This window comes from Mus musculus, chromosome 6 (genome assembly GCF_000001635.26).
Source record: "Mus musculus strain C57BL/6J chromosome 6, GRCm38.p6 C57BL/6J".
NCBI classification, from domain to species: domain Eukaryota; kingdom Metazoa; phylum Chordata; class Mammalia; order Rodentia; family Muridae; genus Mus; species Mus musculus.
The window spans coordinates 115,940,663-115,963,347 of NC_000072.6; the positions used below are offsets into that span (position 1 = coordinate 115,940,663).

General features: G+C 53.3%; 2 protein-coding genes across 4 annotated transcripts in view; one reads left to right on the top strand and one right to left on the bottom strand.

Annotated features, from left to right (window-relative positions):
- Positions 1 to 4,268: 4,268 nt before the first annotated feature.
- Positions 4,269 to 9,580, top strand: H1f8 (H1.8 linker histone). 2 transcript variants are annotated; one of them, NM_001346702.1, is made up of 5 exons: positions 4,269 to 4,420; positions 6,973 to 7,232; positions 7,942 to 8,251; positions 9,024 to 9,083; positions 9,228 to 9,580. In NM_001346702.1, exons 1-5 carry the CDS (start codon positions 4,321 to 4,323, stop codon positions 9,236 to 9,238), a joined length of 741 nt encoding a protein of 246 aa, NP_001333631.1. In that variant the 5' UTR covers positions 4,269 to 4,320; the 3' UTR covers positions 9,239 to 9,580. The 2 variants fall into 2 exon arrangements, with proteins under 2 accessions (NP_001333631.1, NP_612184.1); NM_138311.3 differs by having other exon boundaries at positions 9,024 to 9,079.
- Positions 9,581 to 14,148: 4,568 nt separating this feature from the next.
- Positions 14,149 to 22,685, bottom strand: part of Plxnd1 (plexin D1) — a 40,529-nt gene continuing 31,992 nt past the window's right edge. The window contains exons 23-36 of one of the 2 annotated variants that reach the window (XR_868877.2): positions 22,569 to 22,673; positions 22,033 to 22,163; positions 21,679 to 21,877; positions 20,054 to 20,200; positions 19,709 to 19,920; positions 19,256 to 19,359; positions 19,115 to 19,178; positions 18,648 to 18,682; positions 18,327 to 18,431; positions 17,865 to 18,028; positions 16,864 to 17,011; positions 15,933 to 16,073; positions 15,343 to 15,417; positions 14,149 to 15,194 (exon numbers count right to left, since the gene is read on the bottom strand). Coding sequence is in view for 1 of the 2 variants with exons in the window: in NM_026376.3 (NP_080652.2) it covers positions 15,078 to 15,194; positions 15,343 to 15,417; positions 15,933 to 16,073; positions 16,864 to 17,011; positions 17,865 to 18,028; positions 18,327 to 18,431; positions 18,648 to 18,682; positions 19,115 to 19,178; positions 19,256 to 19,359; positions 19,764 to 19,920; positions 20,054 to 20,200; positions 21,679 to 21,877; positions 22,033 to 22,163; positions 22,569 to 22,673 (1,692 nt within the window). In the remaining variant the exon portion in view is untranslated. The remainder of the gene's footprint in view (positions 15,195 to 15,342; positions 15,418 to 15,932; positions 16,074 to 16,863; positions 17,012 to 17,864; positions 18,029 to 18,326; positions 18,432 to 18,647; positions 18,683 to 19,114; positions 19,179 to 19,255; positions 19,360 to 19,708; positions 19,921 to 20,053; positions 20,201 to 21,678; positions 21,878 to 22,032; positions 22,164 to 22,568; positions 22,674 to 22,685) is intronic. The other variant, NM_026376.3, reaches the window with a different exon arrangement.

Genomic DNA, 22,685 nt, shown 5'->3' on the forward strand with positions numbered 1-22,685 from the left:
AGAAAACTTTGTATGTACAACCAAATCAGCCAATCAAACCAAATACTGTAGTTTCCAACATCCAACAGTCTGGAATCTGAGCTGTCATTCAGACAGTTTGTTGGCACTGTGTGCTATGAAGGCATGGGCAGTCCAAAGTGCACAAGTATGAGCAGAGCCAAGGCTTTGTGGAGTCACATGATTCAACACCGGTGAGCACTGCCCCAAACACCTCAGATCCATTGTTTGATTTTGAGTTGATGTTAAAAAAAAGTATATTACATTTTGTTTATTGCAACTATCAGAGGAGAGGGAACACAGGCATGCCACAGTGTGAATGTGAACATCAGAGGGCAGCTTTTGGAAGTCAGCTCCCTTCTGCCACAGGGGTCCTGGGGATGGAACTTGGGTCATCCGGTTGCCAGCAAATGCCTTTCCCCACTGAGCCATCTTGCCTACCCTTGAATTACTTCTTGATCTTTGTATGTTCAGAAACTTACTGTTCCCAAAGTTTCTATCACCTCTACCCCCCTCCCCCCAATTCAGGGGTAGTGCCCTGTGTGGACCTGTGACCTAGAACCTAAGAAATAGTATATGAAGGATCGAGAAGACATCAGTATGAATGGCACTTCAGGCAGCAGCTGTTCAATGCATGAGGCTTCCCTGCCCAGGGATGAGGCCAGGGTTCAGCAGCAGCCCCGGTGGGGGAGGGGCGGGTGCAGAGATGAGCTTGATGACGACCCAGGAAAGGAGGAAGAGGGGCCCGAGCGAGGGGGGGGGGGGCGGGCGGGGGGGTTGGAGGCGAGGCTGGGGCGGGGCGGAGGAAGTTCTAAACTGAGCGCCTGACCCCATGCCACTATCACCTTCTCCTCCTGATGGCTTGGAAGCATACAACTCTGGGCTGTGAAATTCAGAGACCAGAAGGGCCCAGCACTTTCCTCTGCTTTCCTTGTTGGCTGGAATGTGATCGTAGTGACTGGCGCTGCAGCAGTCTTGTTGGATCATGAAATGGGCCCTAAGTCAAAGAAGAGACAGGGTCTGGCTCCACTAGGGCTACCTCGACAGTTGGGTCCTCACCAGCCAGGGCGACTTAAAGAAGTTCTGAAGGGGAGGCTGGCGACAAGAGAGAATGGCTGTTTGGGGATTACCACACTTATCCTTAGTACAGAGGACTTCCAGGATGATAGGGTCTGAGTGTGGGGTGAGCCAAACTTCTGGACTTCAGCCTCTTCATGTGTAAAGTGACGAAGATGCTGATCTATACAATTGTATAATGTCAATTATACGGTTTATACAGACATGCCAGTGGCTGCAGTTTCACTCCACCCTGATGCACTGATTAGGAAATCGATGTCCCAATGTCCTGATGGCACAGGATCCTCTGACCATCTCAGAGTTCGACATATTTATCTCTGAAAATGGAGCATGTCCTAGAGTGGAAGGAGAAGGTTCCAGAAGGAAGGCAGCATCCCCCCACCCCCGCCTGGTCCCACAGAGAAGTCAGGAGGCTGGCAGAGGGCACGCTTCTGCCAGCACCTCCCTAACTTGCTATCATCTCCCTGTCAAGTGGCAAACCCCTTGGAGAATTTTTAGATCTCTGAGTTTTTCCCAAACTCCCTTCCCAACACAAAACTCCATCCTGGCACAGCCTGGGAGCAGGGTTTCAGCAAAGCTCGTGGGAATGTTTACACCACAGAGTCTCTGCGTTTCTCAGTTCTTGGAAATGCCCCACAAATGGATCAAAATTGCGGCCCCCCGTGTGTGCCAGCTCCCGTTTGCCTCTTTGCCTCCCGGAGCGCCTTCTCCGTCTAGCACTGGGCATTTGCAGGTCTCTGGTCATTCCTTGGAGCCATAGCACCGCAATAAGCCTGGAAGGCCTACTGTGTGCTAGTGTTGGGCTGAGTGCCAGAGACAGCCTTGATCCACCACACAGCGCAAGAGTTAGGGACCTGTAAGGCAGTGCTGTGGCATTCCTGAGCAAACCTTACCTACATGAGAGAGATAGGAACAGAAGGCTTTCTAGGCCTGATGTAGTAGCAATCTTGTGCTGTGTGACAAACATTCCTAGAATTTACAGTTTAAAACAACAAGCCACATGTCATTTCTCCCAGCTCCAGGGATGTTGGATGGTCTTCTAGCTAGGGGATGCTGCTGACTGGGATCCAGCCTGGACCATCTCTGCTAGGCTGCTTCAAGCATCCATGGTCAAGTGAAGGACTAGCTGATGACCAGTTGGTTGCCTGGATGTTGGCTGTGTAACGAGTGACTGGACCACGGGTCTCAGCATCCAACACACTAGCCAGGGCTTGCTCCCATGACAATGGGATCACGATAGCACCCTTCCTGTGGTAGCTCACAGCACAGGGCTACCACAGATATAAGACTGAGATCAACGAAGCCTCATTGAATGTGTGTATAGATATGGGCAGAGATAGGAACTCTGGATCATTGCACATTAATTTGACACAGAAGCACAGAAGTGTGACATCCTAGTTTTAGCTATAGTTCATTCAAAGGTCACATGGTGTGAGTTTTTTTTTTTAGTTTATTATTGAAGGTTGAACCCAGAATCTCAGAGATGCTAAGCCCTCATTCAACCACTGAGCCCCAACCCCGAGTCCTACCTGCAGTGTGGTTGAATTGTGGAATTCAAGGGAGAGGAAAGCGCCATGAGCCTGATGGAAAATCTCAAACTTTTCCTCAAAGGAAGTAGGGACCCATGGGAGATTCTAGAAATGGAGTGAGGTCTGTTTCACTGCAAAGAACTTTGAGGGCCACAGCCTTTCTCAAACCAGACTTATGATGGATGGTGAGTTCTCTGGGAAAATTCCAGAAAATAGAGGGATCACACACACAGAGGGGAGAAGCTTGCAAGTAAGGCATCCTCAACCTTCACCTTTCCCAAAGCAGCTGCTGCTACCACACTGGTGTGAGTCCTGGTAGACCTGAGCTCGAGTCAGGGCCCTGCAAGGCCGTGCATTACAGTAATGAGCAGACCTTATCTACAGGAGGGAGCTGAAGGCCTTCTTCAGCGCTGGCCTCCCCATTCTCGCAGCTGTGTCCTATCTCCCTGTCAACAGGCAACAATTGACTGAGCCTGTTCCTATCCTGACAAGTTTTTAGTTTGTCTTGAATTTCTGATGATACTGGGGCAAAGTTCCCATTTGTTAGTCCCCCTGTTTTTCCCCAGGGAGGGATGGCTGAGCCGTGAAGCAAGCTCATCTTTGCTCCATAAAATGTTGAGTTGCCTCTAAGGTGGCTGGCCTGTCAGCTCTCCCAGCTTCTGTGTGATTCCCGTACAGTCACTATGAGAAATGCTCATCTCATATTTCATAAGCAATATTGACATTCAGCCAGGAGAGAGATTCAGCTTGTTGTAATCCATCCTGGTTTTGTTTCCTTTTGGTTTGACTCTTTTTTTGAGTCAGGGGCTTGCAGTCTAGGCTAGCCCCAAACGCCCTAGCCTCCTGCCTCAGTTTCCCCAGTGTGGGAACAAGAACAAGCCACAGTCATATATGCTGTAGCATGTTTTACAGCGATGGAGTCATTTACTCATGCCCATGTGGCTTCACTGAGAAGTCACTTCTGTCTTTCATCTTGATGACTCAACCCTTCCTAGGAAACAGGCAGAATGACCAGGCTCGGGAGATCCCTTCCCAAGTCATAGCCCTGTTGGGGGTGGGGGGGTGGCAGCTGGCTGGTTCTCTCACCCTAGCCAGTTCCAGTGTTGGGTAGTATGATGGAAAACAGTGACTTAGGTCTGTCCCAGTGTGTCTTGGAATGCCAAGGACACTGAAGACAGTGACCATCAGCCAAGGTCACATAAAGACCCTGACACACCTTCCCCTACATCTCAAACTGCAGTAAAATCTAAAACATCAAAATAACACAGAAGGAAGAGATCTGAGAGCCAGCCTGGCTCGCTCCGGAGAGGCCACTGCTTCCAAACACTCCCTCCCTTGGGCACAATTGCTGCTTTATGGAAAACTGAGGCTAGCAGTAGTCTGGATCAGGGTAGACAGATTCCTACCCTTGTGTGATTAGGGGGCCTTTGTGAGCAACCCCCCAACTCACAGTGTTAGATGTCAGCTCGTCAGGTAGGTAGGACACAGTGACACTGCCTCCTTACTTCTTCCCGTGGCCTCAGGTCCCACAGGGTAAGGTGGATGCTGTGTTCAGAGTGAGTCTTACCCTCGAGGCCTGATTGGCAGCTTTCGGCTGCTCAGGTGCTAGGCATGTTGGTCATTGGTTAAGTTCTGTTGGGAGGTATTTAAGGCAGAAGGTCTGGAGCTAACTGAGCTAACTGAGCGAGCACTGGCCTGGCCTGCTGCTGCCTGTGCCATGGCTCCTGGGAGTGTCTCCAGTGTTTCTTCCTCCTCTTTTCCCTCCAGGGACACATCCCCTTCTGGATCATGTGGGCTCCCTGGAGCTGACAAGCCAGGTAAGCAAGGGAGTGGAATTCTGAGTTTAGGCCAAGGTCCCTGGAAACCGGGAGACAGCCCGGAGACAGCCGCTGAGAAGGTGCATGCGGCTTAAGCCTGGTTCCCACCGCTCGCTCGGATTGGAAGAGGAGACCTAGTCCTGGTGGGGAATGAAGCTGAATGGTCCCATTTCCTGGTCTGGGACTCACAGTGAAGACTTCAGTCAGGTGCAGGCTGCCTCGGCCCTGCTACAGGACTCCCTTAGGCCCGTGGCCTGTTGTTTCATGTTTCTTTCTTTTTTCTTTTACACGCATTGGTGTTTTGCCTGCACATATGTCTGTGTCGGGGTACTGGACCCAATGGAACTAGAATTTCAGAGAACTGGAGTTCAGACAGCTGTGAACTGCCATGGGAATTGAACCCTGGTCCTCTGGAAAAGCACCCAGTGCTCTTAACCACTGAGCCATCTCTCCAGCCGATGGCTTTTTCTTTCTACTTCTAAACTTAAATTTTGAGTCTGAATTTTGCAAATAATTCTGACAGCATCACCCTGAATTTAAGTCACGCCGACAGGTTCTCCCATTTCTCCCCCCCAAATCCTCCTTTTTCTTGCTGCTTTTCAAAAGTAACAGCCCATCTCAAAATACCCCATCGCTCCCCCAAGTTCAGCATGCAGTGACCTTTAGTATGTTATCATGTGTGCCCAGCGCCACAATCTGTTTCAGAATTGAGTCATTTCCTGAGAAGAAAAGCTGACTTGTGCTATTAACAGTCACTCCCCGACTTCACTCCACCTGTGTCTGTGGGTCCTCGCCATTTCATACAAGGCGTTGTGACTGGCTTTTTTTTTTTTTTTTTTTGCCTGCTTATACCTAGAAGCACTCGTGTGGTAGCTCTCAAATCTCAGACTCGTGTGGTAGCTCTCGAATCTCAGTCCTTTATGGCCAAGTAGTATTCCATTGTGTGAGTGGTCACAGGCATTTGGGCTGTTGGGGAGAATGGCTCAGGCACACAGCTGGTGGGGCTAGGGATGGAGCCCAGGGCCTCAGTCGGCACGCTGAGCCCAGGCTTCTTCACCCCCTTACGTCTTTGCTTCCATTCTCACTTGGGGCGGGGGGTGTCTCTAGGAATGTGACTGTTCTTTCTTTTGCTTTTCCCCAAATAATTTTCTTTTAAACATGTTGAGCTCACATTTGAGAGGTAGAGACAGGGGGATCGCTTGAGTTCAGGGTCAACCTGGTCTACAGAGTGAATTCCAGGCTAGTGAGAGCTACGTAGTAAGGCTCCCTTTATTTTCACTTTTATAACTCTGCACATGAGGCCTTTTTCAAGCAAGCATATAATGTAATGTGAGTGTGAGCATCTCCCTCCCAATCCTCCTCCCCTCCCCCTCCTCACTCCTTTGCTCCCCAGAGAGCTTCACTTCTTCTTTCTTTCCAGCTGTGGACACAGACTTCATATTTACAAAGTCTAGGACCCACAGATGATGCTAATATCTTGTTAGGAAACCTTCTGAGACTGAGAGGAAATCGGGCTGGGAGCAGCTGAGTCCCTCCCCTGTGCCCGTCAGGCGCGGCCGTCCTCAGCTGTGGCTGCTTTTGCTTACCCACTGGCTTATCTCAGACATGTGCCAGGCCCAGCATCTCAGCTGGAAATAGTCCAGGGTTGATTTCCAAAGAGCTGAACCTTTAAGAAAGGGCTGTCAGGCCGGGGTACAGCTCAGTGCTAGAACACTTGCCTGAAATGCATGCACCAGGCCTTGGGTTGGGTCATGAGGAGTACAAAGAACAAACAAACAAAGACTTCAGTGTTACCTCTTCCTCCCAGTGTCTGTGAATATTTGGTTATTTCTTTGTCCAGTTGGATTTTGAGTTTGTGTATATCCTATTTTTGAGGTACCACCTCGTTCTGTAGCCCCAGGCTCATCTGGAAATAAGTCTTTCCACCTCTGTGTCTGGAGTCCTGGGGTAACAGGTATGTCTCCACCATGCCTGGATTTCTAGGGTGGTGGTTTCAAGTCCTTCTGAGTCTGAACAGGGCCCTGTGGCATTTGGCAGAGATGTTGCTTTCTCAGTGTTTTTGTCCCCAGGGTCTTTGGTGCCTTCTTCAAGGTGACGTGTATGTAAGAGAAGCCAACATGGGCCTCACTATGCTTCCTGATTTACTTCTTCGAGTACAATACAGCTACAGCTGTAGATACCCTTGGGCAGCTAACCTACCCGGGATTGCCTCTCCCAGAGAATATTGGCGCATGCCTTTAATCCCAGCACTTGGGAGGCAGAGGCAGGTGGATTTCTGAGTTCGAGGCCAGCCTGGTCTACAGAGTGAGTTCCAGGACAGCCAGGGCTACAGAGAAACCCTGTCTCGAGAAAAAAAAAAGAGAGAGAGAGAGAATATTCTTCAAAAGGAGGGACCCTGATGAGCCCTGTAGGGACAGTGGTCTGTGTAAGGCTTGCAGCCTAGCAGCTAGTGATGTCACTGGTTCTCAGTGTGTGTGTGCTCTGCCCCACCAAAGCAGGCCTTGACCGGGGCAGAGGGCAGTCTGGGTGATGCCCCTCTGTCTATCCCACAGGTCCAAGTTGCCGCAGAATCCAAGCAGGCCAAAGGAACCCAACAATGCTGCACATGGTGCTAGAGGCTTTGAAGGCCCGGGAGGCACGCCAGGGCACATCAGTTGTAGCCATCAAGGTCTACATCCAACACAAGTACCCGACAGTGGACACCACCCGTTTCAAGTACCTGTTGAAGCAAGCTCTGGAAACTGGCGTTCGTCGAGGCCTCCTCACCAGGCCTGCTCACTCCAAGGCCAAGGGTGCCACTGGCAGCTTCAAAGTGAGCTACGGAGAAGGAGGGGGAGGCCTCAGACCCTTAGTACACGCTGCTTCTCGCCACAGCCCACATCTCCCTCCACAGCCCTCTGCTGACCCTTACTGTGCACTGTGGGGAGCCCGCACAGTATCAGGGTCTGTGTATGTGGCTTCTTGCCGGTGTCCACCACATAGCCACAGACCCACAGCTTCTGGGGGAGGGGCACTGGGGCAGTCTCTACTAGCCTCATGTGGTACCTGTGGTTACTGGGGTGCCCATCTCAAGAAGTCCCAATCCTGGGGAGCTCTGCTAGGGCCTAGGGGACACTACTGGGACCTAGTTGGAGTGTGTGTGTGTGTGTGTGTGGGGCAAGTGGCTCAATAGAGCCTCAAATTACAAGCCTGAGGGAAGCTGGGAAATCAGTCCTCTCTCCTCTCAGTCTGTATTCTTGGAGATATTGAAAGAGGTGGGACTTCAGGGAGCAGGGGCAGAGTGAGGCTTGAGGCTAAGTGGGTGATAGGAAGATACAGATCTTTAGAAGTGAGCAGCAGGGCACTTCAGGGAGACAAGAGACTAACACCAGGTGAAATGCAATGAGGACCACAGGGGTAGATGTGTCTCCTCTCCTCTTCTTAACCCTGGTGTTGGGAGCATGGCCCCTTTGGTGTCCTGTGTGGGGTATAGGGATATCCAGAGCTTCTGTTCTCACCCCAACCCCATACTCTGTCTTTAGCTAGTTCCAAAGCCCAAGACAAAGAAAGCCTGTGCCCCCAAAGCCGGCAGGGGAGCTGCAGGTGCCAAGGAGACAGGCTCCAAGAAATCTGGATTGCTGAAGAAAGACCAAGTTGGCAAGGCCACGATGGAGAAAGGGCAGAAGAGGAGGGCTTACCCTTGCAAGGCAGCCACACTGGAGATGGCACCTAAGAAAGCCAAGGCGAAACCGAAAGAGGTCAGAAAGGCTCCCCTAAAACAAGACAAAGCAGCAGGGGCCCCTCTGACTGCCAATGGAGGCCAGAAGGTCAAACGCAGTGGGAGCAGGCAAGGTAGGTGTGTGCATGGGTGGCAGGGACAGGAGGTCCCCAGCAGCCACCAGGGATGCAGGATAGAAGGGGTTTCCCTCCGTAGGAAGTGGGCCTTGAGTGCTAGACCTGGATAAAGGAATGGAGAGCCTGTAGCAGCCTTGAGACAGGATCAGGAAAGGCTTCTTGGAGTAGGCATCTCCGTTGCATCTGAGCAGAAAGGCTGAAGAGCTGCCAGGGGGTGTGTCTCTCTCTGTATGGGAGGTCAGAAGAAATTCAAGGGGGTTTTGCACTAAGGAGTCTGGGCTCATCCTAGAGCAGTGAGTAGCTATGAGAGGGCTCTGGCAGGGAGCAGTGAGTGATGGTTTTAAGACCATCAAGGAAGCTGGTGCATACCCAGAATCCTGAGCACTTGGGGGTGAGAGGCAGAAAGACCAGAAGTTCAAGGCAGCATCTTTACATTTATATAGAGCTTGAAATTGGTCTGGGTCATGTGAGACTCAGTCTCAAACAACTCTACCCTCCTGAAAAAAAAGTGTGTATATATACACATACACGTACACGTACACATATTAAAGTACTACCATTGGCAGGTAGGCAACTAAGCTGATGTTCCCACGTTGTGTAAAGAGACATCTTGTCTGATTTGCAGGGGCCTGAGATTTGGGGGTAAAACAGCTGACCCAGGTCACATGGCCTTCAGGTGCCTGTTCAGGCGACAACTTGGGATCTAGGCAGACTGAGAACTCTAGAGCCTGTAGACCCTTTGTCCCTTACTACTCCCTCCATCTTACAGAAGCAAATGCCCATGGGAAAACCAAAGGTGAGAAATCGAAGCCCTTGGCCAGCAAGGTAGGTAGGTGTCTGTTGCCCACTGTGTCTCAAGTCCTTCCAGGCTTGTGTGGGGGCTCTGGGAAGGAAGCCTGTGCCTTTGTGCTTGTGAGGTAAATGCTCTGCTGGCTTGAGTTATCTCCCCACCACTCTTTTTGCTTTTTTACAGGTCCAGAATAGCGTTGCTTCCCTCGCCAAAAGGAAGATGGCAGACATGGCCCACACTGTGACAGTTGTTCAGGGGGCTGAGACAGTACAGGAGACCAAAGTGCCCACTCCTTCCCAGGACATAGGACACAAAGTACAACCCATACCTAGGGTCAGGAAGGCAAAGACCCCTGAGAACACTCAGGCCTGAGTTACTTCCCAAGACCTCCTCCAAGGCTCCCAGCAAGAAGGCTGAGGCTAGTAGCTAGGGCCAGGGCTGGGGAGATGGCGATTCTGAAGCTTTTATTGTCTAATAAGCTGTCACAATGTTTAATCATAATTTATCAATAAAGACTTTGTATTCACACACTGGTACATTGGACACTGGACTGTGAGACAGGAAGGCAGAGGCGGGTTTTGAGCAGTTGGGAGCCAGGGAGCAGTGGTTTAGTTGATGTCTTTACAAAGAGCCTCCTGCCTGCAGGAGGGATGGAGGACGTGAGGGGCCAGAGAGGGTAAGCTTCCTGAGCCGAACCATCAAGCCTCAGCCCAGAGAGGCAGACAGACTACGGCTTGGGGGAGCAGGATATTGCCTGCCAAGGAACACAGTGCTGGCTGCAACTGTAGTATGTATTCGTGTACCTGTGTCATGGTGTGTGTATGGAGGTCAGACTACAATTTGAAGGGGTCCTCTCCTTCCACTTTGTGAATCCCGATGGAATTTGGGGTATCAAGCACCTTTGTCCAGGGAACCATCTTGCCAGCCCTTGGTGCAATTTTTGATAGGGGAGGGCCGCTGAGCAGGGACCCCAAGTCTGGATGGAATCGTATTCAGCAAGAGAAGGAAAGGGCACAAAGGCCCTGTATTGGTTACTGTCCATGTTGCTGTGATAAAATCCCGGACAGGAGAGAGTTAAGCATGGGAAGGGTTTACTTTAGCTTGTGGTCCATCACGGCAGAAAAGGCCCAGCAGCGGGAGTGCAAGCTCAACTCTTGCTCCTCTTGACTCCATGTGGGACTCCAGCCCACAAGATGGTTCCACCAAAACTCTGGTCTTCCCACATAAACATCTCTGGAAGGAAATGGCCTCATAGATATGACTGGTGGGGTGTCCCTAGGCAATTCCAAATCTGGTCAAGTTGGTAATCCACCAGTGGCCCTAGGGCAGGGATACGAGTGAGACAAGTCATGGGGCCAAATTCTGCACTGCTTTAAAATCATCAGAGACACTTTTCCATGGATAGGTGGAGTTAGTTCCCTCACCCTGAGTCTGAGCTCTGCATTGCTTGACCAGAGGGCAGTGGCAATGTCAGGACAGATCTGAGACTTCAGAGGAGGCAGGGTGGCTCAGTGGGTAAAGTGTTGGCTACATAAACATGAGGGCTAGAGTTCAAATCCCCACCACTCGCATAAAAAGCTGGGTGTGGTAGTGCATGTGTATAAATAACCCCAGTGTCAGGTGGTGGAGGCAGGAGGATCAACCCCCAGGGCTCACTACCCAGATAGCCTAGGCTAAAACAGCAAACTACGGGTGAAAGAGTCAAAGCTCTCAAAAAAAAAAGGTGGTCCAATGGTTATAGCCAAAGCACTGGCTGTGTATGAGACCAGAGTTTGTCCCCCCAGAACCACATGAGTGCCAAGTGAGTGTTGTGCACCCCATTAATTTCAGCCTCAGTAGGTGGAGATTGTGTCCTGGCTTGTAGGACTGTTTTTAGCTTTGGTCAAGCTGGAGTCACATGAGGAGAAAACTCAGTTGAGAGAACATCCCTACCAGATTTACCTGTGGGGAGTTCTCTTGACTGATTAATATGGGAGGGCGGGCCCAGGTCTCTGTGGACAGCACTCCTGGGCTAGTGCTCCTAGGTTGTATAAGAAAGCAGCCTGAGCAAGGCGATAAGCAGGTTCCCTCCATGGCTTCTGCTTCAGTTCCTGCCTTGAGTTCCTGTCTTGACTTCCTTCAGTGATAAACTGTAAAGCTGTGAGCTGAAATACATCCTTTCTCCCCAAGTTGCTTTTGGTCATGGTGTTTCATCACAACAATAGAAACCTTAACTTCAATGGGACCCTTAGAGCAGGCTGGTTAAAAAGACCACTATCCGAAGCTCTGCATTTGATTAAGACTACCTTGGAGAAGCGGGGCATGGTGGTTCACGCCTTTAATCCTAGCACTCGGGAGGCAGAGGCAGGCAGATTTCTGAGTTCGAGGCCAGCCTGGTCTACAAAGTGAGTTCCAGGACAGTCAGGGCTATACAAAGAAACCCTGTCTCGAAAAACAAAACAAAACAAAACAAAAACAAACAAAAAAGACTGCCTTGGAGAAAGCGATTGATGATTCTTAACATCAACCTTGGGCCTGCACATGCAACCCCCACATGTGTGCCTAATGGGATGCAAACAAGGTAGAGAAGTGATCAAGGAAGGAAGCCACCTGTGTCAACCTCTGGACTCCACACATACACAAATAGGTTAAGTGTACCTACACATACACACACCCATGTGTGCGCACATACGTGCACACATGCACACTTTTGGAGGTTCTTGTATTTTCATAGACATCCCTCATGCTGTAAGGAAGCTCACACTACCCATGGAGAGCCAAGGCACCCAGTTCACCTGCTGAGCTTCCGGTCACTACTGCCATAGTCATGCACCACCTTCCAACTCTCTCTGCTGACACGGGCTAGAGAGGGACAATGTCCCCATGACAAATGCCTAAGCAAATGGCTTGTGCTGCTCTTGGCATCTGAACATTGGAATGATGTGAACGGACTCACAGGATGGGGCTGCTGGCAGGCACTGCACCATGAAGGGTGGGTGTCACAAAGGATGGGCTCTGTGGGTTTACTGTCACGGTTGTAAAGAAAGATCAAAGAATAGGAGGAGGGACCCTAGGAGCATGGCAGATGGACGTATCTCCAGAGCACAGATGAGGGAAGAGGTGGCCTTCAATATGGTAGGTGAGGCTTGGTGGTAGTCCAACGGAGAAAGGGGTCAAAGATATGTCCATAGTTCTGGGTCTGCTTGGTGTGGTGCGTACTCTGCCAAGGCCAAGAGTGTAGTTCAAAGGAATGGGTGTATCTGAGGGGCATTCTCAATAGGGGAGACGGGACACTTGGGAAGGGAACAGACAGCACTAGGGAAACCAAGTGCCCAGTATGGGGCTCAGGCTTCGATGCTGTCCATGGCTTCTCTCTGGAGTCCCATAGGAAGCCATGTCTAGTTCTTCTGGCTCCCTGGGGTATCTATAATGTGCTTGTCAGCAGGCCCCGAGGGGCACCCAACAGATGGCAGGCTGGCATTTCTCAAGCAGAGGCTCCGATTTTTGCCTCTGTTCCTGCATGGTGAGGCTGGGGAAGAGCCTGTAGCCTCTTGCCTCCAGGAGCTAGGGACCCATCAGCCCTGCCCCGTGACAGGGTGGGGATAGACCTTGCACCGTCTTAGAGACTTGGGAGAACAGCTGCGTTGGTTTCTCCCACTTTGCAATCTTAGCTTGAGGATGCTCCAGCCAGGTCCTTGCCAGGGTACCCATGGCTGCCAGGCATGTCTTTGGGGCCCCACACAAGGACTGCAGTTCATGGGGGTTGCCTACCTGGCAATGCTAGTGACCCTGGAAACTAGATCTACGCATAGACCTCCTTCTGAATGTCAGGCGCTGTATGTTAATGAGACGTGTAGCCAGACTGTGGAATACTTAATGACTTAGAAAGATGTTCCTGACATATTGTTGTGCAAGGGAAAAGTCAGGTTTTAGAACAGAGTGTGGACTGATTCATCTTCACTCCTGGATCCACTACAGCAAAGGTGCCCTGGCCTTGTGTGTGGCCGGTGCCGTGTGCGAGTGTCCCCACAAGCATGCGAGGCTTTTATTCTCTCGGGCTATTTCTGCAGTTGTAGTTTTCAGGGTTTTGTGAATCCATTCTGGAGTCACACCTCATCGAGGAAAAAAATTCAAACCATCAAATCTGCCAATAATTGAAATTAGCAAATCTGCTCCTTAATAAGCCTCAGCAACAGAGATCTGAGAGATAAAGATGGTTTCTCCGCCCGCGGCCCGCACAGGAGAAAGCTATTTTTAGAGAGGTTGTTCACTTTTTTTTTTTTAGCTGGTGAATTCTAGGCTGGGTCTTGGACTTTGTTGTTGGGAATTTTGGTCCTGGCTTGCTTTTGGCCAGTACGATGGGGACTTTCCTTCTTGAGGGGACACATGTGAATGGCCATCATTCAGGCTGGCTCTGCCACATCCTGCTTCTGGGGAGAACCTCACTGACTCAGCCTTGAGAAACTGGGGCCCCAGTCGGGACAGTGGGTGTCACCCCAGGTCAGATGTGCTGTGGTCAGGTGCAGGCCACGGCTGGCCTCGGAGAGAAACTGAGTTTCCTTGTCTGAAACATGAGGCGTATGTCCTAAGAGTAGATGGAAGATTTGGGGGTGTGACTCTGGTCAGTTTGGAACCCCTTCCACTTTGGAGGTGGAGACTCTCCTGGAGGAACTTGGGCTGAGAGAAGGGGATCCAGATGTCTGGTCCCCATCTTGCCCTTCTTGGCTGTGACCTCTTGAGCCCCTTTAGGCCCCTTGACACTGTCTGCAAAATGAGGAACAAGATGTCTGCTTCTCTTAGGTTTGAATAAAGACAAGGGTGTGGGGGCTGGATGTGGCTCACTGGAGAGTGTACACTTAAGACAGCACAGGGCTCTGGGTTCCATGCTCTGCACAGCACAAATGTGAGGGGCACCCACTGGCGATATCCTCCTAGGGGTCAGGACTGTCCATGGAGATGTGTGTCCACAGGGTGCAGCCGCAAACTCCTGGCAGGCCTAAGGGAGAGGTCTTCCCTTAGGCCGTGTCCGAGGCAGGGTGTCAGGTCAGGCTCTGCACAGACAGGACGAAGAAACAGCCCCATCTCCCCTCCTCGGCCATCTCAGGACAAAGGCTAAAGCCCATAGTAGGTTTTCCCGGCAGGCTTTTATTATAAAGAATGTTCCAGAGAGTCCCAGCCTTCCCCTCCAGCCCAGCCCCCTTGGGCTGTGAGCCAGTCTCAGCAGCTATGGGGGGTGGGGTGGGGGCTGTGCTGGGGACAGATGAGTATTTTCTGTCCCCTGGAACAGTCATTTCCAGTGTGTCACCGGGAGCCCCTGGGGATCTGCACAAGCGGCAGCTATTCACAGTTGGTGCATAAGTTTTTGTTTTAATATATAAAAGTTTTTTTTTCTTAAAAATCAAAAAAAAGTGGTGCTCTTTAGAAACACTTCCAGGAAGACTGAGTAGTCCAGCTACAGCCCTGCATCCTCGCCTTCCTCCCTTTCCTGGGGCCAGGAACCCCCCAGCCTGTCCCCCTCTCTCCACCGTTCTGTGGGCAATGGGCACTGCCCATGCTGCCACTGGCCAATGAGACGGCTAACAGCTGACCTGGTTTGGAACTGTTGGTGGCCAAGGCCCCCTCTGGATGAGGGACACAGACAACTGCTTGGTGGCTGAAGCAGAAATTCCCTCTGCCAGGTGGATGAGGTAGTGTTCTGGGATATGGCCACCTCTCCCAATGTGTGCTGAGCAGCCTGAAACAGTGAACAGGCAGGCATGGTCCAGGCTGTCCTGGTTGGCAGGGAAAGTCTTATTAGGGACTGGCAGCGATCGATATTCAAGGCCTTCATCCTAGAGTTGGGTCTTGGGCAGGTGGAGGGGACAGAGATGCCCCAGGGGACAAGGCCAAGAGCTCGGCAGCCGGGCACTAAGAGGCCAGTGTCCCCCACTCCTAGCCCAGCAGGCTCCTCTGTCAGTTCCCAGCCCAAGTGAGAGATGTGGGGAAGAAACCAAGTGGAGGCCAAGTGGCCTGCACGCCGTCTCCCTGGCCGAAGCTCCTGGTCACTCTTCTGCATCAGGCCTCGCTGTAACACTCATAGATATTGTTTTCCATCAGAGCCACCACCTGTTCAAACTTGTGCTGTAGCTGGGTCCTGCGGGCTGTGGGGTTGGCCTCCAGGGCAGCCATGATCTGAGGGGAGTTGCAGTGAGTCAGATGTGCCGTGCCTGAGAGCCTGGGAGGCCACCCGCCAGAGACCTCATCAAAGTGCCAACACCCCCGACAAATCTAAAGCGTTGTTATGGGCTAAAATGGGCAAATCTTGGGAGGGGGAACTCACCTGTGGTCGATACCTCTTAGCATATTTATAAATCTCAGCCATGGCCACGTTTGTGTTGAACTCATTCTGGTATTTCTATAAAGGTGGCACAAGAAGAAAGGGGAGGTATTTTTACTTGTTTGCTTGAGGCAGGGTTTCTCTGCATAGCCCCCTGGCTGTCCTGAAACTTGCTCTGTAGACTAGGCTGGCCCCGGACTCAGAAATCCACCCGCCTCTACCTCCCAAGTGCTGGGATTAAAGGTGTGTGCCACTACCAACTAGCAAAAGGAGAGGTTTAACCCTACAGATGAGGACCCAGCCTGTTCACTCCCACAGCCTGCTGATAGAATACATTTAGACCCCTGCGAGCTGGGCACACACTGGCTTTCTGGAACCAGGATTCTAACCTCTCATATCTTCAGAACACTCCACCTCATCCTTGGACTTTAGAAAATACATTGCAATGAAGATGCCAGGAAAGATGGGAAACAGAGACTACCCCCAAATTCCTACTGTCCCCCTGCTGCATCCTAATGGTGCTGGTTTTGTCCACTCCTCAAAGCCAAGGATATCGTTACTATCTCCTGGCCTAGATCCCAAAGGCCACCTACCCGAGACTCCTCGGCCAGGTGTGCGTTCATTTCCTGCTCGCTGAGCGGCGTCATGTCTTGGATCTGTTTATAATAGCGCTGTACGGTCTTCCGGTACTCAGGGATCTCCTTCGCGTACAGAAGCTTGTTGGTGGGTGAGTCCTGGGCAGGGAGACCCGGGCAGTTTGGGTGGCTGAAAGATGGGACTTGTCCCCACTGCCACCTAGAGGGCCTTGGTGGCTCCTCAGACATGGCTAAACAACCCCCATTCAGTCAGACTTTGGACCAGGGTCAGTTGGTCTCTTCTGGCCCTCCCTCCCTCCCTCCCTCTTTCCCTCTTGCATGGAGGCCCTGCCCCACGATGCTGTCAGGCTTTCAGGGTGGTGACCACATGGGGACTTTCATTTGAAGGGAAGAGCTCCTAGGCTGTGTGCCAGCAGTACTCCGCTGCACGCAGCCCGCAGCCTGTCTTGTTTACTCCCTTATTAGGGTGATAGTATTTGGTGGCTGAGATGGTTGGAAGCTGGTTCCTGACTGCGGGAATGGTTCCCACCCTGCACTTCCAACACCTCAAAAGCACCATGTGCTAAGACGTATGCTGGCAGCTCTCTGTTGTCACGGGAATGCATGTGTGAAGTGGTGACATTTCATTTCCCTTGTGGGCTGAGACTCCTGAGCCCTGCCCTCACCCCCCTCCCCCCAGCCAGCCTAGCTCTGTGATCCCATGGGCACTCATGGCCTCAGAGTTCTGGGCTACCTAGGTCACCTCTCTTCTCAGAAGGCCTTTATGGCTTCTAGCCACTGAACCGGCATATCCTCTGCCCTTGGCAGGTGCCGTGCCTGTGGAGCTCGCTCTGGCTGGCCATCTGCTCTCTGCCTGTCTTGAATGACTCCGGTAGAGTTCAGGCACCCGCCCCCCACCCCCCCTTCAGGAGCAGCCAGACTAGTTAACCTTGCCCAGCTGCAGGTCAGAGATGGAGCAGGCATCGATGAAGGCCTGTGCGATGACAGACAGGCAGGCGTCGATGTGGTCCGTCTTCTCTATGTCGAAGACAAACTGGGGATTTTTTAAGATGTTCACCCAGAAGCGCAGGGGAAGGCTGTGGGGGCAGGGACAGTGGGGATGCAGGAGCTCAGTGGAGGGCTGGGGAGGTAGACAATGCTGGTCCTCGCAGCCCCTGAAGCCTCTGGATATGTGGTGTCCTTCCCCTGCCAGCTAGGGGCCAACCCTCACCCCAGAGAGCCTTCCTCTCCTTTGCACGCACACGAGACTCCTGGTTCTCATTAGAAGCCCCCACCCTGCTGCCTGTATCCACACTCCTCCCCCACCCGGCCTTGCACGAAGAAGGCAGGGCTGACTGTCCTTGGGAGGCCAGAGAGGGTTGGGGACAAGCCCCTGCTCAGCCCTGCAGAGCCTGGGGTGCCTGCCTGCCCAGCCCCACCCCGAGCAGAGAGAAACTGCAACTGAATTTGCACAGGCATTTCTCTGAGGGCCAGGCTAAGAGTTCTGGGACCTTCTTGGCGGGGTAGTATATGACCCCAGAAAGCGAAGAAGGGGCCTCAAAGGAAGCTACATATTAGGTGTGGGAGTCACAGCCAATGTGCACTGCCACTTCCCAGTGTGTGCCCTTGGGCCTGGGTGACTGCTGCTCTGTGGGCCTTCGCTTCTCTCTGTATGATGGGGCATTAGCGGTGAGCAAAGGCAAGCTTATATGATGCTTTCTGGTTTCACAGAGGGGACACTGCAGCACCAGAGCTAAGTCTCTCACCGGAGACCACACAGTGGGGAAATGGCCAAATAGAAGCTGATTCAAGACAGGAAGCATTCAGGCCAGGCTCTGCCCTCATCTGCCCTGGTGCTTTGGCTGCCCTGATGCCATGATACCATTGGTGCTCTAACCCCATTGGCGCCCCCCCCCTCACCCCCGTGCAACCCCATTCCTCGGCCACCACCTGTTGGTCTTCCAGATATGCAGGGTGTCAGGGTCGGAGATGCCTCTCTTCTCCGCCTGTTCCTCTAGGAAGTCAAAGAAATACTTGACAGCCAGCGGGGGCTTGTCCTCTCGGATGCTCAGGATAGCCTTGAACAGGTCATCTAGGAACTTCTGCAGCGTGCCCTGCAGGGAAGATGTGGGACATCATTAGCCCAGCCTCTGAACATCTCTGAGCCTCAAGATTCCTGACTGAGTTGTCAATGATGCTTTCTTGGAGCGGGGGAGAGGAGGACCTGGGTAGCAGGGAGGTAGGGCTCAGAATGTGGCCTCTGGGTGTAGGTCTGAGTCTTGTGACTTGAGGCCACGGAAGTAACCCTGGGTCCTCTGCTGCCTACTGGGTGGCAGGAAGAACACGGACTTCTTCTTGGAGCACGGGGACCCCTTTATTCCCCTACGGGGTGGACATGGAGGCTGGGCCCACCTTGGTGGACAGCAGGCGGGTCAGGTAGATCTCTGGCAATACTTTCTTGCGGTGGCTCTGCCGGTGAGATTTCTTAGGCTCTACCAGCTCATCCGTAGGTAGCACCTGCAAGGTGGGCAGGGTTGGTCCCCAACGGCACCCTCCTCAATCCTCCCACGGAAGTCTGCCCTGTGTTACCCAGCACCCGGCCCATCCCTGCTCCCTCACCCACTCTGGCTTTTCCCAGGGCCTAGGAGCTCTTTCCTGGAGGCTCAGGGAGTCAGAGAGCCAAAGCCCCGCCCAGCAAAGCCTGCTCCCCAGGGCCTGAGGCTGGGCACTCACCAAATGGAAATACTTTTCTGTGTCCAAGTCTTTCACTGCAAAAGGGAAACACAGGATAAACAAATGAGGGGGGTTGGGAAGGTAACCCGAGGGGGATGGCGAGAGGGGAAGACTGGGGGAGAGCCAAGATCTGGCGTTCTACTTCAGGATGGACCCTGGGACCCTCATGGATCTGGGCCTAGGGCCTGTAAGGACATGGTCTAGATTTGGAGGCAGGGGTGTGGCCTAGAGCCCACAGGTCATGTAACCAGCTCAGACCTGGCCACGGCCCAGGCCTCTTGGAAGGGCACGTGCCCTCCTGGGGCCTTGCTGTAGCTGCTGGAAGCAATCAGCTTTTCTCTAGCAGCATGGAGGTGGGGACCCCCTTTCCAAAACTCAGTTGCCCCCCACCCAGCACGGCTCTGAAAGGGCCCAAGAAGGGAGCCCTCACATCACGCTTGGGTCACCTCCCCAGCTATGAGCCATACCTCTGCCCAGGGTACTGTCCTTCTTGTCTGTGAGGCTCATGGCTAGGGAGGCGCCCTCAGGTATCTGACAGAGGAGAGGAGATGAGGTTAGACGTATGAGGTTAGAGGGGAGGGGTAGGGTGGCTGGGCCAGCTTAGGCACCTTGTAGTGGGCCAGTGTGTTCAGTTTCTTACGGCCGTCCTCCACCACTGATGTGTCATCCAGGTCCCGGAGGACGTAGCTCTGGGTACTCGAGGCAAACCATTCTGGAGGTGAAGAGGGGCATCAGGACTACAGAAGAGGTGGCCCCAGGGGCAGCCACTAGCCTGGACCACAGTAAAAGAAACTTCCCATTCTCCTAGAATCAGAAGCAAGCGACGCCCCCTGGGAGCCCGGCTGTTCACCCTAACTGTCCAGAGTACAGGGCAGGGCCTAGTTCAGGGTGAACTTTAGGAACAGTTTCTGGTAACCGGTCTGACCACGACTCCTACGCATCCTTCAAAACCCAACCCGAAAGACCTCTTTGGAAAGCGTTTCTCGATTGCTTTTTGCTGTTGCCCACAGCTGCAGAACAAGGGTTTGTTCCTCAAGGGGAGCCCTGGGGCCTTGACTAACACAGGAAAGAGGCTGCAGCAGCCAGCTGCGAGGCATGGTGCCCGCCCTTGCCCACCAAGGTCCACGTCCTCCGCCCGCGGCCACTGTGAGTAGGGGACGTTCTTGCAGAAGGCTTCCAGGATCTTCTCCTTCACCTGCGTCAGCGTGTCGGTGTCCATGGCCCGCACGCTGAGGGAGTCCATCCCACAGCCCTGGAAGGACACGTTCAAGTTCTGCGCAAGAGAGGGGGGTGTCAGCCGATGGCTACTGTCATGATAAGGCCTGGTGACCTGGCTGGGGAGGCTCAGGATAGCCCAGCTAAGAATGCCCTCCTGCTTCGGGCCCCGGGCCCTGCCCCCGGCTCACCCGGGGCTTGGCCTCAATGTTCTCCCTCAGCAGCCACTCCTCGTTGAGTGTGTAGCGGGCTTTGCCTGTGATGGCGTCGATGGAGCCTTTGTTGATCTGCTGCTTGATGGCACACAACAGCAGGAAGAACGGCTCACCTACTGTCTCCTGTGAGGGTCAGGGGTCAGGGGTCAGGACCCCCTCTGTGTTCCAGCTTCCAAGCTCTGGCCTGCTGGTATCCCCCACACTCCCTTCTACTGATGCTGACACCCACTCCAGGGTGTCTCCACTACATCCCAGCCACATACCCAGAGACCAGCCCTTGTTGCTGAAGCTCAGAGAGGGCAGGCACCCTGCACAGCAATGCATAGCAAGAACAGGTAACATGGGACTTGACCTACGAACTCCTATGCCTGAGATGTTGGAGCCTTCCAGGGTGTAGCTGAGTGGAAATGGGGCTGAGGAGCCCCCAGGGAACCCCATATGGATGCCTCTGGCGAGTGTTGGCCCAATCAGGCTTCCCACCCCACCTCCTGCCCTGGCCACTGCCATTACTGCAGCCCCAAGCTAGCCCTCCTCGTCCCCCTAGACTAGTGCCCAGCTGTTCTGTGGGTGGGGGAACGGAACGACCCGTGGTGAATTGGGCTGGAGGAAAAATTAAGTTTGTAATAACATCAGGCTGCTTTGGCAGCAGCGTCAGGGCAGCTGCCCGCCCAGCTTCCTGCTGTAGTGGTCTGGCCTGGAGTCCCCAGCACCCCAATGTCTGGCAGGGGAAAGGCCAGGCTGAGGTCACCCACAGTGGCTGAGAAACCTAGGTCCAGAGTCTATGGTGGTCCCTGAGAGCTCAAAGTGCGGCTTCTCTCCTACGATCTCCATTTCTTTTCTACTCTCTGACTGACCCTCATTTGACAAAATGAAGCTAAGGACCAGAGAGGGTAATAACTCGCCCAGAACTACACAGCCAGGTTGCCACAAAGACTAGTACACAAACCCAGAACAGTTAAGGCTCTGGTTCTGGGTCCTATCTCAGGATTCCGAGGTGAGTGCTGGGCCCTCTGCCACCATTGAGCAGGCCCTTGAATTGTGCTTCATGATGGCCTGACTGGCCTAACTTCAGAGAGAGAGGCCCTGGCTGCTGAAAACTCTGTGATGTCTCCTAGTCCTGATCTTTGTCCACAATGTAGCCTACATCTGGACTGCCTTGTTGGCCCCAAAGCCCTGTCTTTTTTCCACGGCTCCCCTGGGGTGCAGGATGAGTCACCTGCTCCAGGAAACCTCTTGTCTTTTTCCAACCAACAATCAGCCAGGCTGGGCCAACCTCTGTTCTGTTGAGGTTTTGCTTCTGTGCCCCTCCCCTAAGGAGAGGAAAGCTCAGGATTGAGGGACCTGACCCTCCTCCAAAGTCCAAAGACCCTCTGCTTGCATCTCCCCCGCCTCGGACCCCCCAAGCTTAGGACTAAGGCTACAGGACAAGACTCAGCCTCCAACTTGCCCTGGAGATGCTGTGTGCCTCTGGAGCCAGCTAGCCAGATCTCCAAGCTTCAGTTTTCCCCACTGTCAAGATGTGACCCCCTCCCTAGGTTTTCCAGTTGGCGGTGGGGGGGGGGCGGCGGAGGTGGGGGCTTCTGGGCAGAGAGGGGACTCACCCTCAGGCAGCCGTACATGCAGATGGACATCCAGTTGGTAAGCATCTTCTCCACCACAGACTCCGTGCGCCGCAACATGAGCTTGGGGTTCTTGGCCGCCGAGGCGTCGATGAGGTCCACGAGCAGCTCCTTCATGATGCTCGTATAGTACTCCAGCTTGCCGTGCAGCGCGATGGTCAGCAGGGACGCCAGGCTGCACCTGCACGCACAGTGTCAGCAAAGCTGAGCATCCCCCTGGACCAGAGTGCACAGCGCCTCCTACAGACGGCCAGAGGACTCTGCCTCCGCTGGGAGCCGGTGTGGCCAATGAGGAATGCCTGGGGAGGGGGGTGGGGTCCAGAGTCTCAGCCTGACCTGTCACGCACTGCGAAGTCCTTCTGCTGCTCCAGAGCATGGACGAAGACGATGAGGAAGTGCTTGTTGTTGAGCAGTGAGGAGAACAGGCTGATCCCCTCCTCCATGCTGGGCCGACAGTGTTCAGGGATCTGTGGGAGTGGAAGGAAACGCCCTATGGTTTGTGTCCCAGGAGGCCCCAGTACCCATGCTGGCTGTGTAGCTGCCTCCTGGAATAGGACGTTCACTACCTGCCACAAAGTGTCCCCCCTTAACCTCTCCTACTGAAGAGTCAGAGGAGCAGCAAGGTGACAAAAGGCCACAAGGACAGTGGCAGGGAGCCCCATATCCACTCTGTGCCAGTTTCTATCTAACCAGCGGTGGCATGACATCATGTGATCATGTGTCCGTGCTCTCTGCCAGGTCGGGGGGGTGGGGTGGGAGGGAACAACAGCACCCTGAACGGCTGAGTGAATGCCTCCTAGAAGGGAAGGTAACTACCTTCTAATGATTCAGATCACAGGGTGCGTGGAGGCCCTTGGGGCCGGGATACTCACGTTCCACTCTCCCAGCAGTGGGTGGGTTTCCTGTGGCGGGGAGCCACCCTGGGAGTTGAGGGTCTTCGAGGGCAGCACATACCGCTCTTCATAGAGGGAAGAGCACTGCGGAGAGAA